General features: G+C 44.4%; 1 protein-coding gene across 1 annotated transcript in view; it reads left to right on the plus strand.

The window, feature by feature from the left end:
- Positions 1–19,118, plus strand: part of cfap20dc (CFAP20 domain containing) — a 53,491-nt gene that overhangs the window by 24,874 nt on the left and 9,499 nt on the right. Inside the window, exons 12-15 of the mRNA XM_064965847.1 lie at positions 5,935–6,275; positions 10,514–10,990; positions 13,941–14,189; positions 15,531–15,592. Coding sequence (XP_064821919.1) covers positions 5,935–6,275; positions 10,514–10,990; positions 13,941–14,189; positions 15,531–15,592 — 1,129 coding nt within the window. The remainder of the gene's footprint in view (positions 1–5,934; positions 6,276–10,513; positions 10,991–13,940; positions 14,190–15,530; positions 15,593–19,118) is intronic.

A 19,118-nucleotide genomic window follows, 5' to 3' on the forward strand; every position in this document is an offset into this window, starting at 1 on the left:
GTCATTGAAAATAAGAATTTGTTCTTAACTGACTTGCCTAGTAAAATAAAAAAACACAGAACTGTTTTCATTTATTTCTCCTGTTCTTTTGTATTCAGTGTTCGGTTAGATTTCATTAAAATATGGACACTTACCACGCTGCGCATTGGTCTGATCTTTCCTTCTCCTCCTCAGAAGAGGAGGAAACCCGTTACACTGTGTACAGGTACAGGTACAGTGATTGGTAAGCTGCTCTGACAGCTGATGCTTATAGTTAGACAGGGAGATATAAGACTCCAGCTTCAGAGATTTTTGCAATTCCTTCCAGTTATTGACAGCAGAAAACTGGAAGGAAAGGCAGCCAAAAGAAGTGTTGACTTTGGGGATGACCAGTGCAATATACCTGTTGGAGTGCGTGCTACGTGTGGGTGTTGCTATGGTGACCAGTGAGCTGAGATAAGGGGGGGACTTTACCTAGCAAAGACTTATAGATGACCTGGTGCCTGTGGGTTTGGCGACGGATATGTAGTGAGGCCCAGCCAACGAGAGCATACAGGTCGCAGTGGTGGGTAGTATATGGGGCTTTGGTGACTAAATGGATGGCACTGTCTACATCCAGTTTGCTGAATAGAGTGTTGGGGGCTATTTTGTAAATGACATCGTCAAAGTTAAGGATCGGTAGGATAGTCAGTTTTTACGAGGGTATGTTTGGTGGCATGAGTGAAGGAGGCTTTGTCACGAAATAGGAAGCCGATTCTAGATTTAATTTTGGATTGGAGATGCTTAATGTGAGTCTGGAAGGAGAGTCTACAGTCTGACTGTAGTTGTACAGTTGTTGTAGTTGTACACATATTCTAGGTCATAAAAATGTTATGCGCCGAATACAACAGGCCTTACCGTGAAATTCTTACTTACAAGCCCTTAACCAACAATGCAGTTCATGGAAAATAGTTATATATTTACTAAATAAATTAAAGTATAAAATATAAAGTATATAACAATAATGAGACCAAATGCAGGGGCTATCGGTACAGAGTCAATGTGCAGGGGGTACAGGTTAGTTGAGGTAATTTGAACATGTAGGTAGGAGTAAAGTGACTATGCGTAGATAATAAACAGCGTGTAGCAGCAGTGTAAAAAGGGGGAGGCGCTCCGGTACCGCTTGCCGTGCGATAACAGAGAAAATAGTCTGGAGACTGGAGTCTATGACCATTTTTTGGGCCTTCCGCTGACACGCCTAGTATATAAAGTTGAAGTCGGAAGTTTACATACACTTGGGTTGGAGTCATTAAAACTTGTTTTTCAACCACTCCACAAATTTCTTGTTAACAAACTGTAGTTTTGGCAAGTCAGTTAGGACATCTACTTTGTGCATGACACAAGTAATTTTTCCAACAAGTGTTTATAGACAGATTATTTCACTTATAACACACTGTATCACAATTCCAGTGGGTCAGAAGTTTACATACACTAAGTTGACTGGGCCTTTAAACAGCTTGGAAAATTCCAGAAAATTATGTCATGGCTTTGGAAGCTTCTGCTAGGCTAATTGACATAATTAATTTGAGTCAATTGGAGGTGTACCTGTAGATGTATTTCAAGGCTACCTTCAAACTCAGTGCCTCTTTGCTTGACATCTTGGGAAAATCAAAAGAAATCAGCCAAGCCCAAAAAAATGGTGTACCTCCACAAGTCTGGTTCATCCCTGAGGGCAATTTCCAAATACCTGAAGGTGCCATGTTCATCTGTACAAACAATAGTACACAAGTATAAACACCATTGAATCATACAGCCATCATACTGCTCAGGAAGGAGACCCCTTCTGTCTCCTAGAGATGAACGTACTTTGGTGCGAAAAGTGCAAATCAATCCCAGAACAACAGCAAAGAACCTTGTGAAGATGCTGTAGGAAAGAGGTACAAAAGTATCTATATCCACAGTAAAACGAGTCCTACATTGACATAACCTGAAAGGCCGCTCAGTAAGGAAGAATCCACTGCTCCAAACCGCCATAAAAAAACAGACTACGGTTTGCAACTGCATATGGGGACAAAGAAGAAATGTCCTCTGGTCTGATGAAACAAAAATAGAACTGTTTGGAGGAAAAAGGGGGAGGCTTGCAAGCCGAAGAACACCATCCCAACCGTGAAGCACATGGGTGCAGCATCATCTGGTTGGTGTGCTTTGCTGCAGGAGGGACTGGTGCACTTCACAAAATAGATGGCATCATGAGGAAGGAAAATTATATTGAAGCAACATCTTAAGACATCAGTCAGGAAGTTAAAGCTTGGTTGCAAATGGGTCTTCCAAATGAACAATGACCCCAAGCACACTTCCAAAGTTGTGGCAAAATGGCTTAAGGACAACAAAGTCAAGGTTTTGAAGTGGCCATCACAAAGCCCTGACCTCAATCCTATAGAATATTTGTGGGCAGAACTGAAAAAAGTGTGTGTGAGCAAGGAGGCCTGCAAACCTGACTCAGTTACACCAGCTCTTCCAGGAGGAATGGGCCAAAATTCACCCAACTAATTGTGGGAAGCTTGTGGAACGCTACCCAAACTGTTTGACCCAAGTTAAACTATTAAAGGCAATGCTACCAAATACTAATTGAGTATATGTAAACTTCTTACCCACTGGGAATGTGATGAAATAAATAAAAGCTGAAATAAATAATTATCTTTGCTATTATTCTGAAACTACACATTCTTAAAATAAAGTGGTGATCCTAACAGACCTAAGACGGAACATTTTTACTACTACTAAATGTCAGGAATTGTGGAAAATGTAGATTAAATGTATTTGGCCAAGGTGTATGTAAACTTCTGACTTCAACTGTAGGTCCTGGATGGCAGGAAGCTTGGCACCAGTGATGTATTGTGCCGTACACCCTACCCTCTGTAGCGCCTTGCGGGCAGATGCCAAGCAGTTGCCATACCGGGCGGTGATGCAACCGGTCAGGATGCTCTCGATGGTGCACCTTTTTGAGGATCTGAGGACACATGCCAAGTATTTTCAGTATCCTGAGGAATAGATGTTGTCGTGCCCTCTTCACGACAGTTTTGGTGTGTTTCAACCATGATAGGTCCTTAGTTATGTGGACACCAAGGAATTTGAAACTCTCAACCCGCTCCACTACAGCCCTGTCGATGTAAATGGGGGCCTGTTCAGCCTTCTTTTTCTTGTAGTCCACGATCACCTTTGTCTTGCTCACATTGAGGGGGAGGTTGTTGTCCTGAAGGTCTCTGACCTCCTCCCTATAGGCTGTCTCATCATGGTCAGTGATCAGGCCTACCAATGTTGTGTCGACAACAAACTTAACGATGGTGTTGGAGTCGTGCTTGGCTACACAGTCGTGGGTGAACAGGGAGTACAGGAGGGGACTAGGATTGCACCCCTGAGGGGCCCCGGTATTGAGGATCCACGTGGCAGATGTGTTGTTGCCTACCTTTACCACCTTGGGGCGGCCCGTCAGGAAGTCCAGGATCCAGTTGCAGAGGAAGGTGTTTAGTCCCCGGGTCCTTAGCTTAGTGATGAGCTTCATGGGCACTATCGGGTACCATTTACAGTCTTTGGTGTGACTTGGCCTGGAATCGAACTCCCAACCTTCCAATCTCTGGGCGGACACTAACCAGAAGGCCACTGAATTAAAATTCCAAATGTAGTGCACTAGTGGTTTTAACCAGAGCTCTATGGGTCCTGGTCAAAATAAGTGCACTAAATATCAATCAAATTTATTTATATAGCCATTCGTACATCGGCTGATATCTCAAAGGGCTGTACAGAAACCCAGCCTAAAACCCCAAACAGCAAGCAATGCAGGTGTAGAAGCATGGTGGCTAGGAAAAACTCCCTAGAAAGGCCAGAACCTAGGAAGAAACCTAGAGAGGAACCAGGCTATGAGGGGTGGCCAGTCCTCTTCTGGCTGTGCTATGTGGAGATTATTACAGAATATGGCCAAGATGTTCAAATGTTCATAAATGACCAGCATTGTCAAATAATAATAATCAGTGGTTGTAGGGTCAGGTCAGCACATCAGGAGTAAATGTCAGTTTGCTTTTCATAGCCAATCATTCAGAGTATCTCTACCTCTCCTGCTGTCTCTAGAGAGTTGAAAACAGCAGGTCTGGGCTGACAGGTAGCACGTCCGGTGAACAGGTCAGGGTTCCATAGTCGCAGGCAGAACAGTTGAAACTGGAGCAGCAGCACGACCAGGTGGACTGGGGACAGCATGGAGTCATCAGGCCAGGTAGTCCTGAGGCATGGTCCTACGGTTCAGGTCCTCCGAGAGAGAGAAAGAAGGAGAGAAAGAAAGTGCGAAAAAGAGAGAGAGAATTAGAGAGAGCATACTTAAATTCACACAGGACAACGGGTAAAACAGGAGAAATACTCCAGATTTAACAGACAGACCCTAGCCGCCCGACACATAAACTATTGCAGCATAAATACTGGCGGCTGAGACAGGAGGGCTCGGGAGACATTGTGGCCCCGTCCGACGATACCCCCGCACAGGGCCAAACAGACAGAATATAACCCCACCCACTTTGCCGAAGCACAGCCCCCACACCACTAGAGGGATATCTCCAACCACCAACTTATGGAATAGGGTTTAATTTGGGAAGCAGCCATAGAGCCTAGCACGCTGAAAGTATTAGAATTCATTAGTTACGTTTGGTCTGATGAGAGTCACTTGAACATAGTGGATGGATGGGCTCTTGAATGTGTGAATCACAGGAGTTTGGAGACACCTTAATTGGGGAGGACGGGCATGTGGTAATGGCTGAAGCGGAATAAGTGGAGAGGTATCAACATCTAACACATGGTTCCCATGTGTTTGATACTATTCCATTCGCTCTATTCCAGCCCTTATCATGAGCTGTCCTCCCCTCAGCAGCCTCCACTGGAGTGAATGAACATGATGTGTTCCAAGTCTGGACCTCCTAAGTGGACCTGGACTCCATTGGTGAACATTTCACAGCATACATACACATACAGCCAATGTCATTGTCTGCAATAAGCCAATGCTACTATTAATCAGCTTGGATGACATGCAGTCAGGCCTCTGGAGCAGTGTGTTCCTGCCTGGGTGTTTTCTAATGCCAGGGACTGTAGACAGACCCCATGGGCAGAGGTATGGGTGTGTGAGCGATGATTCTGCGGCAGAATGGCGCCCACACTACTAATGATGTCGTTTGTGTGCCGGCGGGTGAGCCCCGCTCTACCAAGGCGAAGCGTTTTTCTCCCCCAGTCCCTCCCTGCATACCACAGACAAATACATTCGCAATCGTTTTCAATGCTTCGGCTTCCGCTTATGCATATCTGAAATGCTCATTAAGGCATTATGCCTCTATTAACAAAAGCCTGACCAAAATATATACATCTATGCAGGAGTGGAAATTAACACAGGCCTGCTTTTGGCAACCATGGCATAATCGAATTCATTTCATTCTGCCGTACTGTGATTAGGCAGTAGTTATTTGCATATATGAAAATGAACCCAGGCAGGCAGAGAACAGCAGGAGGTTTTCCTGATGATGAAGAAATTAAGATGGATCCATTGATCACTGTAATAAGATCTCTGTCATTATTCTGGATTCATCATCACCATTGCTCGTTGACTCAAGAGGGGTGTCTTACACAAGAGGCTTGGGCTGTGCATCAGCAGCCTACGCACTCTGATATTGAATACTCCTTATGGATTGTGCAATGCATTCATCCGGGGTTAGGCATTGTGTTTTCATTGTATGAATTTAGTAAGATGGAAATTAGTTTTAGTATCAATCACGGGACGAGCAAATCGAGTCAACAAGAACCATTGGAGAAGACAATCAGAGCAGTCTCATGTTTTTATTGACTGTAAAGCTGTTGTTGTTGTTATTCTTCTCTTAGACAAGTTGTTGTCTCCCAGACCTGTTGACGAGGACAGAACCTGTTTGGAGCCCTCCAAATCTTCTCCAGAGCTTCTGTCTGACCAGTCGACCCCTGTCCCTGACCTCCCCCCATCACCATTACCCCTGCAGGACTCGGACAGTGATGACAGTGAAGGGGAGAGTGATGTGGATGAAGTCTCTGAGCCTCAGTTCTCAGTGGAAAACGTGTTCACCTTCTCTTCTTGGCCCCACTCAGCCAAGCGAGGACAGGGACAAGGATATGGAGACCAGGGACAGGGCCAGGGACATGGAGAGACCTGCTGGACTGAGGACGCAGCTCAGGCCACTGACACCTACAGCCAGCAGGACACGGGAGGGCACAGGGGGGCCAGGCCAGACGACGACTTCCTCGCCAGCGAGAGTGAGGAGGTATGTCTATGTGTCTCAAACGACTGGGTCTGTTCCAGATTTGCTGGAGGATGAAGAGTACACACACACACACACACAAGACCCTGTGCCCCCTGACACAGTCCTCTCAACATAATTGTTTTTCTTCTTCAAAACATTTAGTTGCTCTGGTACATTTAGCTTCAATAGAAACCTCAATAAAAACCTCAACAATAGGAACCTCAGAGATTGTACAATAGAAACCTCTCTGACCCCCCATGACCTTCAGATCTCCTGAATAAGCAGTCCTACCACCGCCACACAACAACTCCAGGAGCTGCTTCCTTAAAGCAATTGTTTGAAACTGAAAAAAAAGTTATGAGACACTCTATGGGCCAATAAAAGGGTAGATTTTAAACTTAACCAAAGCATAAACTAAGTGTATATAATAACTAATTATACTCTTAAATCTTATATCTGAGACCATTAGTGCAAAGTGATTGTGATGTGTTATTGTCTCACCTACTTATCTTAAGATGAATGCTCTAATTGTAAGTCGCTCTGGATAAGACCGTCTGCTAAATGACTCAAATATAAAATGTAAGAAAGTGTTTACACAGCAATGTAACCCAGTAATAAAGAGCTGCTGATAAAGAGCTGACGAGGAGAATGTTATAAGTAATGAGTACATAGGCTATTACCGTTAGATGTATTCAAAGGAAAACGAATTGTCTTGACTGGTTTTAAATTTAAGAAGGAATATAATTATTCAGATTTAAGACTTTCATTAACAGTCAAATTCAGAATAAATGGCGGGTCCTTGAGGTGCTCATTGTTCTTTTCTTGGCTTCGCCTAATGGATTCCACAAGGAGACAAAAAAGCAGCGAGGGTCAGTTCTTTTATACATTCAGTCCATTTCTATATAAAAGAAAAAATATGATTCAGTTTATTTTTTTATGGGTCCTGTATGAGAAATATAATTCAGTTTGTTGTGTGAGAAACATATCACTCCGCTGGCTCAGACTAGTTAACTTCCTTTAGAATTGAGAATATATAGTGTTCATCCTCAATTCAGTTGTGTGTGAGATAGAGAAAGATAATTTAGTTGTTGTGTTGATCCGTCTCTCTCTCTCTCTCTCTCTCCTCTACTGTCCTGAGGGAAATCAGTTTCATCTTCAACATACACATGCTCTGCTACTGTTAATTAGGCCACTTTGATTGATGTCTCTCTAACTGTGTGTGTGTGTGTGTGTGTGTGTGTGTGTGTGTGTGTGTGTGTGTGTGTGTGTGTGTGTGTGTGTGTGTGTGTGTGTGTGTGTGTGTGTGTGTGTGTGTGTGTGTGTGTGTGTGTGTGTGTGTGAGCTGCTCTGCTCGTCTAGAAGAACATATTGTAAAACCTCTGGAGCTTTCTATTTTTCTTTCAATTCCCATCTTGTTCTGTTTGCTTGTTTTCAGCCAATCATATTACTCTGGGAGACCAAGGTTAATTTGAATAAACAACAGACTAGACAGTAGTCACACAGCATGTTTTAGGTAATTCATGGGTTCAAATATCCAACATCACAGCTTACTACCATATCCACAGGTAGTCCCAGTTGGCCTTAAAAAAACTGTTATTAAACACTGAAAATAGCTTCCTCTTCTCCCTAACCTACAGTACCAGTCAAAAGTTTGGACACACCTACTCATTCAAGGGTTTTTCTTTATTTGTACTATTTTCTACATTGTAGAATAATAGTGAAGACATCAAAACTATGAAATAGCACATATGGAATCATATAGTAACCAAAAAAGTTTTAAACAAATCATAATATATTTTGAGATTATTCAAAGTAGCCACCCTTTCCCTTGATGACAACTTTGCACACTCTTGACTTAAATGTAAATGTAAATGTCTTGGCATTCTTTCAACCAGATTCATGAGGAAGTCACCTGGAATGGATTTATATTAACAGGTGTGCCTTGTTAGAAGTTGATATGTGGAATTTCCTTCCTTCTTAATACGTTTGAGCCAATCAGTTGTGTTGTGACAAGGTAGGGGTGGTATACAGAAGATTGCCCGATTTGGTAAAAGACCAAGTCCAAATTATGGCAAGAACACATATTTTATATTTGAAATTCTTCAAAATTGCCACCCTTTGCCTTGATGGCAACTTTGCGCACCCTTGGCATTCTCTCAACCAGCTTCACGCGTAATGCTATTCCAACAATTTTGAAGGAGTTCCCACATATGCTGAGCACTTGTTGGCTGCTTTTCCTTCGCTCTGCGGTACAACTCATCCCAAACCATCTCAATTGGGTTGAGGTCAGGTGATTGTGGAGGCCAGGTCATCTGATGCAGCACTCCATCACTCTCCTTCTTGGTCAAATTGCCCTTACACCGCCTGGAGGTGTGTTTTGGGTCATTGTCCTGTTGACAAACAAATGATAGTACCACTAAGTGCAACCAGATAGGATGGCTTATCGCTGCAGAATGCTGTGGTAGCCCTGCTGGTTAAGTGTGCCTTGAATTCTAAATAAATCACTGACAGTGTCACCAGCAAAGCACCTCCACACCATCACACCTCCTCCTCCATGCTTCACGGTGGGAACCACACATGTGGAGATCATCTGTTCACCTACTCTGCGTCTCACAAAGACATGGCGGATGGAACCAAAATTCTCAAATTTGGACTCATCAAACCAAAGGATAGATATCTATCGGTCTAATGTCCGTTGCTTGTGTTTCTTGGCCAAAGCATGTCTCTTCTTATTATTGGTGTCCTTTAGTAGTGGTAGACTGACCTTCATGTCTTAAAGTAATGATGGACTGTCATTTTTCTTTGCTTATTTGTGCTGTCCTTGTCATAATATGGACCTGGTCTTTAACCAAATTGGGCTATCTTCTGTATACCACCCCTACCTTGTCACAACACAACTGATTGGCTCAAACACATTAAGAAGGAAAGAAAATCCACAAATGAACTTCTAACAAGGCACACCTGTTAATTTAAATCCATTCCAGGTGACTACCCCATGAATCTGGTCGAGAGAATGCCAAGAGTGTGCAAAGCTGCCATCAAGGCAAAGGGTGTCTACTTTGAAGAATCTCCAATATATTTTTATTTGTTTAACACTTTTTTGGTTACTACATGATTCCATATGTGTTATTTCATAGTTTTGATGTCCTCACTATTATTCTACAATGTAGAAAATAGTACAAATAAAGAAAAACCTTTGAATTAGTATGTGTCCAATCTCTTGACTGGCACTGTATGTCGGAACCAAAAGACAGATTGCCCTAAAAGTGTAACTACATAAAATACAATGTTACCAACGAGGGAAATCAGATTATTCTTCCTTATTTATTCCATGTGTAACTCTGTGTTGTTGTATGTGTCGAACTGCTGTGCTTTATCTTGGCCAGGTCGCAGTTGTAAAACGAGAACTTGTTCTCAACTAGCCTACCTGGTTAAATAAAGGTGAAATAAAAAAATAAAAAAAATGTATCCCTGATTATTACTAGATATTAAATTCATATGGACATACTTTTTCGATGCCTCGCCCCAGTGGACATCCACATTCGATGCCTCGTCCCAGTTGGATCATGCTTAGTAAATGGCCATGCCAGAGGTGTTGACTCTAAACTGACCTCTATCACACCACTGACATCAGTGCCCCACTCAATGACATACGATTCTGAGCATGAAACGAAAAGCAGCAGAAGAAAAGGATGAGAAGAGAGGTAAAATGGAGGAAGAGGAGGAGTGAAGAAGAGTCAATGGGGTTCGGGCTAGGAGTCAAACTTAACATGCCCTATCACCAGGTTGTCCTCATTAGTGAACCAGGAACCAGAGCCGTCTGCTTTCAAGCCAAACCTACAGAGACCATTAGCCGGGATGAAAGCCTAGCGCTTTACACTACTTTAAAGCCATTTTAGCCTATGCCAGCTAAGCAAGACTAATGTTGAGTCTTTTCAGATAGCCTGCTGCCATAGTTAATTGCAAGTAATTTGGGACGTGGGATACCAGCCCACGGCTAGCCGCCAGTATGGAATCGTACAGTATAGCCGTAGCAGTTTATTAGCTAGCTGGCCGGCACGCGCATTCTTTTGCATTCATCTGTGGCAGGTTGTGCTATAATTCCCTTCTTGAGGCAGACGTCTTTTTCTTTCAAGGTGTTGCGTCAGTGCCTACTCTGTCCTTTTAGATATGCCTGCCTGGCTACCATTACTCATATTCTAATAATATTTTTTTTTTTTAAATCCTATTTTTAAACTGTTCCTCTCTATTTCTCCCAGGAAGAGACCTCCTCCAGGTTCCTCTATCAGATGTCCAGTGTCCCCCCCAGCCCTGGTACTCCTGGTGTTCCCCCCAGCTCCACCCCTGGTATCCCCGGATCATCAGGCCTAGATGAGGACACTCCGCCCAGAGCACGGCCTGGGTCCAGTGGGTCCAGTGTTGCAGACCGAACATTTACCATAGAGCGAACCCTAACCCACACAGACCCTGCAGGGTGTAAAAACAGGCTGGCTCCCCACACTGACTCCCAAGCATACAGGAGAACATTAGAGATGCCTGGGATGGTCCCAACCCGCTGCCGGTCACCCTGTCAGGGTACCAGGCAGGGGCAGAGACACAGCAGTCTGGGCCAGTCTGGACCTGGGGGAAGAGAAGGGGGGGCGAGCCAGACTCAGGACAGGAGCAGCAGCAGGACATCACTGAGCAGAAGATCTCTGCGAGAGATCATCCCCCGAGGAGACGCCACATTAGACAAGGTTAGGTACTGTCTGTCTGCAGCCAGGCATTTAGTATTCACAATCACATCCTTATTATCGCACTGTCTTCGTCAGAAGCTCTTACCCGCCCTGTGGGACAGAACAGAAGCACATGATTTACCAGGAGAGAGAAAGTTCTGCTGTTAACTCCGCCATCTTCCATTTCCTCCTATACTTCTCATGTTATAATTAAGTGAGCAGCTGTCAAGTGACCATCAGTCCTGACTGTCTCTTGCCACTCTGGGATGGAGGCCCTGGGTGGAAGGGAGGCCCTGGGTGGGATGAGAGGGAGGGAGCCACTAGGAGAGAAGGATGAGGGGGGAGCGAGAAAGAGGGAGGGAGAACCTGTCTGAGAGTCTAATTGAGCAGCCAGCCACATGCCTGATGCCACAACCGACGGGGATTTACAGTTGTCAAAACACATCAGATGTGCCACTGTGTGATTCCTCCCCAAGACAACAGACTGATCATCAGTAACTTCAAGTTATAGCCTCGTAGTCACATATACAGGACATGGAGGTATCATATTCAAGTTATAGCCTAGTAGTCACATATACAGGACATGGATGTGTCATATTCAAGTTATAGCCTAGTAGTCACATATACAGGACATGGATGTGTCATATTCAAGTTATAGCCTAGTAGTCACATATACAGGACATGGATGTGTCATATTCAAGTTATAGCCTCGTAGTCACATATACAGGACATGGATGTATCATATTCAAGTTATAGCCTAGTAGTCACATATACAGGACATGGATGTATCATATTCAAGTTATAGCCTAGTAGTCACATATACAGGACATGGATGTGTCATATTCAAGTTATAGCCTCGTAGTCACATATACAGGACATGGATGTATCATATTCAAGTTATAGCCTCGTAGTCACATATACAGGACATGGATGTATCATATTCAAGTTATAGCCTAGGAGTCACATATACAGGACATGGATGTGTCATATTCAAGTTATAGCCTAGTAGTCACATATACAGGACATGGATGTATCACAAGGGTGAAAGGATAGCATGTCCTCATATTTTCTCTTCAGTCTGCCTCATGTTTTGCTTCTTCAAGCTGAGATTCCTACTAGCTACTTGTGCCTATAGTACTTTATTTAGTTAAACCTAGAGTTCTCTGTGATTGTTTTTCTTCAGTGGTCTGTGTTTACAGTAGTATACTGTATTGTAGTTTTATCAATAGAAAAGCACTGCAAATTCCTGGATTTCCCCCCTCTGAAAACATGTAGTTACAAGTCTGCCGGTTGAAATGTCCCAGACCAGCTGAAAATAAATCTCTGTTTTGATACAGATAGATACAGTGAGTTTGTCTGTGCCCCTTGATGATCCTCATTCTCCCACAGACATATCGCCAAAGCTTAATAATAGATAGAAAACAGGGAATCAGTGGCGTGGGTGGAGGGATACACAAAAAGCGAGGGAGTGAGAAGAAAAGAGGGAGCAGAGTGCATGTTGAACGAGGGATGTAGAATTATCACTGGGAACTGTAGGAGAGAACAGTCATTCCCCTTGACCTCTCACAACAGAAGAGAGCCCACTGTTTAATTAAAGATGTGGCATGTGTCCCAAATGGCACCCTATTCCCTGTAACGTGCAATTCTTTTAACCAGGGCTGTGGGCAAAAGTAGTGCACTATATAGGGAATATGGTGCCGTTTGGGACACATCCAGGAAAGTCTGAAAAGTCTGAAGAGAGTTTTCAGGGGAGAGGAAAGGTCCCTTTTGACAAAGAGTGGATGTGACAGTCATGTGGCTGCCTGCTTTGTGCCAGTCGTTCTTTTATGGTCGGGGTTGACTCCTCTCCGATGCTCAAGTGGTTGCAGTCAGGATGGGCTTAGATAGAAGAGAGAGAGAAGCTTAGATAGAAGAAGAGTGAGTGAGGAAATGTAGAGAGAAGCTTGTTAAAGGGCTTGGCATCGTGCTGTTCAGCTTCTGATGGCATGATGACACGCCGTGTCGCACCCGCCCGCCTGCCTGCCTGTCTCTCCCCTCATCCCTCGCTTCCCCTCATCTCCTCTGCTCACATTAAAGTGTGTGATGTACAGAGCAGAGCAGAGCAGTGATCTAAGAGCAGGTTTGTCAGTCATGCTGTGCTGAGGAGAAGGATTCTGCGATTTAAAATAGAGAGGGTGAGAGAGAGGGTGAAGAGAGGTGGGGGGCTAGCTGTCACACCTTGAGGTGCCCGGGGCTCACTCCCTTCCCACCTTCCAGCCGCTCCTCCTAAGAGGAACCAGGGGATCCATGATCAGAGCACAGTATTTTGTCTTTTTTGAAATATTCTTTAGGGATCCTCATTAGCTCTAGCTGACACAGCAGCTACTCTTCCTGAGGTCCACAAAAGACAGGGGAGTGGAGGGATCCCAAGCCCACAAAGGAGGCCTGCTGCCTGGGTCGCTGATGAGGCTCAGACACCCCCCTCAACCCTCACCTCATTGTAGTGGAACACAGCCCAGTAAGCTGCAGTCTTACAACCACTGACACACCCTGCTCCATGTCCCCAGCAGGTAGCCAAGTGAAGGCTGTTGAGCTGTCCTCCCATCAAGTCAAATCAAATTGTATTTGTCCAATCATGCCAGCCAAGCCACAGGCCAGTGGGTGATATCCAAGCCTGGGCTGGGCCCCGGATGGGAAAACTGAGACATGCTGTTTTAAACACACTGATTACTTATCTTTGTTACACTTACACAGGGGTTGGTTGGGCTCAGGTCATTGACCTGTTTCTTCTTATTGGACGGATCGAACAGAACTTGCTATTTGTGGATGTGATGAAAAAGGATGAATGAGATTCTAGGAATTTGAGGCATGTGCTTGATACACACCATGGTCAAACCACAAAGCCCATTAAAAAAGCTGTCAAATTCTTTTACTGTAATGTCTGGAATGCAGTGTGTAATCCATCTTGATTTTGTTTGTTGTCGATTTGAAGGTGGGAGAGGAGAGGGCGGAGAGAAGGCATGAGCCTGTTGGGTCCAGTAGCTGTGATTTGCGTCTGTTGGACAGCCTGCGTATGCAGGAGGAGGAGGAGCTACATATGCTGGCCAGTCTACGGCGGGAGCAGGAGGAAGAAGAGGAGGGGGGAGGAGCAACAGGTCTCAGTGCCTCTCAGATCCACCAATGTAACGTCAGCATCAGCACCAGCAGTGATGAGCCATCCACCTGGACACACATACCTATGGTGAGTCATGTACCCCAAAGATGGAGAACAAATGAAGATGTCTTACCCAGGACGTTTGCCATTGACGTAGGGGGTTAGTGTTGCTTATTTCATACTCACATACTGTAATTTGCAGAAGCAATGAAGTGGGCCCAGATATCTATTATGCCTTCCTATGTCCTTAAGCCATTATTTACAGGCAGCTCTCCTGAGTGATAAATCAAGGTGCAAATGGGGCTTATCTCTCTCTCTCTCTCTCTCTCTCTCTCTCTCTCAAGCTGGCTGCTCACCTTTGTTGTGGAAAACGCGATCCAAAGATCAGGCAGAGACTAATAGTATATATAATAGTGAATATTTTCATCAAGAAGCTGCAGGGGAGATCCACCTCTGGTTTCACAGGGAAGAACTCAAAGAATAAATGGTTTCATGTCCCTTATATAGTGGGAGGTGATAATACAATCATGTTGTTTACACAACAGTTATTTCAATACAGCAACAGTTCCGGGAACACAGTGGGCTTGTGTTAGGGTGCAGACACACCAGGAGCCTATGAAAAGCATAACACAGAACAGTAGCATAACCTGTGAGAAGTTACATCAGCTCACCCCAATTCTGCCATAACAGCTTGATGTGCTGTGTTCACATTGCTGCTTTTTCGACTGTAACATCAGTGTCACGCTAGGGTATACTTCGTTCTGTTATACTAGAGAAACGGTGTTTCCGTAGCTAGGGCTGACCGTGAGGTCCTGTGGAGAGTAAAATCAACAAACTCTGCATAATCAAAACAGTTGCTTCATAAGAAGGTGTTGAGTTTCACAGTTAGCCAATGTTATGTAATTGCCATCTGAAAAGTACCAGTGGCCTGGTTTTGGCCCCAAGTGAGAGCAGGTCTGCCGGAGCCATGGCCCGGTGAGACACCGGTGCCGGCCCGCGTAGATTGAAACAGAAAAGTATTTGGGGTAAAACACTGGGGTAAATCCTATATGGAAATGTGCCATTATAGAGTCCTGAGATAAATACTGAGAACCTTTGCACTCTGTAGTAACATATGTAGCCACAGCGCCCCCATCAGGCAGCTGAGGGAGGTGCACTGAAGCTTTTTTTGTTAATACGCAGATTGTGATTTCACATAATACTGTATGAGATAGTTAGAAAAGATAGCAACATGCTAAATGTGTGTGGCGGGTATATTTTTATGTTATTAGTCTCTGGTGACTGACAGCCTTTAAATTAAAATGTGAGCAGCCAGCCTGCATGTGAGACTGTCTTCTGGGTGCCGAGATTAGAATCTGAATGATTATAGCATCGCTCGTAGATTATGACGTTCTCTTTTCCTCATCCGTTGTGTTCTGTTGTTCTCAGCCGGCCAAACAGGGCCATCACTATCAGAAGGAAATGAACCCACTCTTACACTCCAATCCAAGGTGAGCATACCTCAAATCTTGTCCCCAAAATAAACAACACATAAACAAAGTTTTGTCTTTTAAAAAGAGGGCATAGTTTTTTAAATGTATTATTATTTATTTTATTTCACCTTTATTTAACCAGGTAGACTTGTTGAGAAAGTTCTCATTTAAAACTGCGATCTGGCCAAGAATAAAGCAAAGCAGTTTGACATATACAACAGCACAGAGTTACACATGGAATAAACAAACATACAGTCAATAATACAGTAGAAAAAGTCTATATACAGTGTGCAAATGTGGTAAGATAAGGGAGGTAAGGCAATAAATAGGCCATGGTGGCGAAGTAATTACAATATACCAATTCAACAGTGGAATGATTGATGTGCAGAAGATAAATGTGCAAGTAGAGATACTGGGGTGCAAAGGAGCAAGATTAATAAATAAATACATTATGGGGATGAGGTAGTTAGATGGGCTATTTACAGATGGGCTATGTACAGGTACAGTGATCTGTGAGCTGCTCTGACAGCTGGTGCTTAAAGCTAGTGAGAGAGATATGAGTACAGCTTCAGTGATTTTTGCAGTTCATTCCAGTCATTGGTAGCAGAGAGCTGGAAGGAAAGGCGGCCAAATGAGGAATTGGCTTTGGGGGTGACCAGTGAGATATAACTTCTGGAGCGCATGCTACGTGTGGGTGCTGCTATAGTGACCAGTGAGCTGAGATAAGGTGGGGCTTTACCTAGCAGAGACTTGTAGATGACCTGGAGCCAGTGGGTTTGGCAATGAGTATGAAGTGAAGGCCAGCCAACAAGAGCGTACAGGTCGCAATGGTGGGTAGTATATGTGGCTTTAGTGACAAAACGGATGGCACTGTGATAGACTGCATCCAATTTGTTGAGTAGAGTGTTGGAGGCTATTTTGTAAATGACATCGCCAAAGTCGAGGATCGATAGGATGGTCAGTTTTACGAGGGTATATTTGTCAGCATGAGTGAAGGATGCTTTGTTGCGAAATAGGAAGACGATTCGAGATTTAATTTTGGATTGGAGATGCTTAATGTGAGTCTGGAAGGAGAGTTTACAGTCTAACCAGACACCTAGGTATTTGTAGTTGTCCACATATTCAAAGTCAGAACCGTCCAGAGTAGTGATGCTGGACGGGCGGGCAGGTGCTGGAAGCGATCGGTTGAAGTACATGCTTTTAGTTTTACTTGCATTTAGGATCAGTTGGAGGCAACGGAAGGAGAGTTGTATGGCATTGAAGCTCGTCTGGAGGTTAGTTTTCACAGTGTCCAAAGAAGGGTCAGAGGTATACAAAATGGTGTCGCCTGCGTAGAGGTGGATCAGAAAATCACCAGCAGCAAGAGCAACATCATTGATGTAGACAGAGAAGAGAGTCGACCCGAGAATTGAACCCTATGGCACCCTCATAGAGACTGCCAGAGGTCCAGGCAACAGGCCCTCAGATTTGACATACTGAACTTAGAGAAGTATTTGGTGAACCAGGCGACGCAGTCATTTGAGAAACCAAGGCTGTTGAGTCTGCCGATAAGAATGTCGTGATTGACAGAGTCGAAAGCCTTGGCCAGGTCAATGAATACGGCTGCACAGTAATGTCTCTTATCAATGGCAGGTTATGATATCGTTTAGGATCTTGAGCGTGGCTGAGGTGCACCCGTGACCAGCTCGGAAACCAGATTGCATAGCAGAGAAGATACGGTGGGATTCGAAATGGTCGGTAATGTTTGTTAACTTGGCTTTCAAAGACCTTAGAAAGGCAGGGTAGGATTGATATAGGTCTGTAACAGTTTGGGTCTAGAGTGTCTCCACCTTTGAAGAGGGGGATGACCACGGCAGCATTCCAAGATTTGGGGATCTCAGACGATATGAAAGAGAGGTTGAACAGTAGTAATAGTAATAGGGATTGCAACGGCAGATCATTTTAGAAAGAGAGGGTCCAGATTGTCTAGCCCGGATGATTTGTAGGGGTCCAGATTTTGCAGCTCTTTCAGAACATCAGCTATCTGGATTTGGGTGAAGGAGAAATGGGGAGGCTTGGGCGAGTTGCTGTGGGGTGTGCCGGGCAGTTGACCGGGGTAGGGGTAGCCATGTGGAAAGCATGGCCAGCTATAGAAAAATGCTTATTGAAATTCTCAATTATAGTGGATTCATCGGTGGTGACAGTGTTTCCTAGCCTCAGTGCAGTTGGCAGCTGGGAGGAGGTACTGTTATTCTCCATGGAGTTTACAGTGTCCCAGAACTTTTTTGAGTTTGTGCTACAGGATGCAAATTTCTGTTTGAAAAAGCTAGCCTTAGCTTTCTTAACTGCCTGTGTATACTGGTTCCTAACTTCCCTGAAAGTTGCATATCGTGGGGGCTATTTGATGCTAATGCAGTACGCCACAGGATGTGTTTGTGCTGGTCAAGGGCAGTCAGGTCTGGAGTGAACCAAGGGCTGTATCTGTTCCTTGTTAAAAAGAATTGAATGGAGCATGCTTATTTAAGATGGTGAAGAAGGCACTTTGAAAGAATAACAAGGCATCCTCTACTGATGGAATGAGGTCGATATCATTACAGGATACCCCTGCCAGGTCGATTAAAAAGGCCTGCTCACTGAGGTTTTTTAGGAACGTTTGACAGTGATGAGGGGTGGTCGTTTGACTGCAGACCCATTACGGATGCAGGCAATGAGGCAGTGATCGCTGAGATCTTGGTTGAAAAGAGCAGAGGTGTATTTGGAGGGCATGTTGGTTAGATTGATATCTATGAGGGTGCCGTGTTTACGGATTTGGGGTTGTACCTGGTAGGTTCATTGATCATTTGTGTGAGAGGGCATCTAGCTTAGATTGTAGGATGGCCCGGGGTGTTAAGCATGTCTCAGTTTAGGTCACCTAGCAGCACGAGCTCTGAAGATAGATGGTCTGCAATTAATTCACATATGGTGTCCAGGGCACAGCTTGGGGCTGAGGGTGGTCTATAGCAAGCGTCAATGGTGAGAGACTTGTTTCTGGAAAGGTGGATTTTTAAAAGTAGAAGCTCGAATTGTTTACAGACCTGGTTAGTAAGACAGAACTCTGAAGGCTATCTCAGCAGTAGATTGCAACTCCGCCCCCTTTGGCAGTTTCAGGGTTTTCAGTGGTCTTCCTAAACCAAGATTAAGACACGGCTAAAACATTTGGGTTGACAAAGTATGCTAAAGCAGTGAATAAAACAAACTTAGGGAGTAGGCTTCTAATGTTAACATGCATGAAACCAAGGCTTTTACGGTTACAGAAGTCAACAAATGAGAGCACCTGGGGAGTGGGAGTGGAGCTAGGCACTGCAGGTCCTGGATTAAACTCTGCATCACCAGAGGAACAGAGGAGGAGTAGGATAAGGGTACGGCTAAAGTCTAATAGAACTGGTTGTCTAGTGCGTTCGGGTCAGAGAGTAAAAGGAGCAGGTTTCTGGGCACGATGGAAAAGATTCAAGGCATCATGTACAGACAAAGGTAAGGTAGGATGTGAGTACATTGTAGGTACACCGAGGCATTGAGTGATGATGAG

Source organism: Oncorhynchus masou, chromosome 5 (genome assembly GCF_036934945.1).
Source record: "Oncorhynchus masou masou isolate Uvic2021 chromosome 5, UVic_Omas_1.1, whole genome shotgun sequence".
NCBI classification, from domain to species: Eukaryota; Metazoa; Chordata; class Actinopteri; order Salmoniformes; family Salmonidae; genus Oncorhynchus; species Oncorhynchus masou.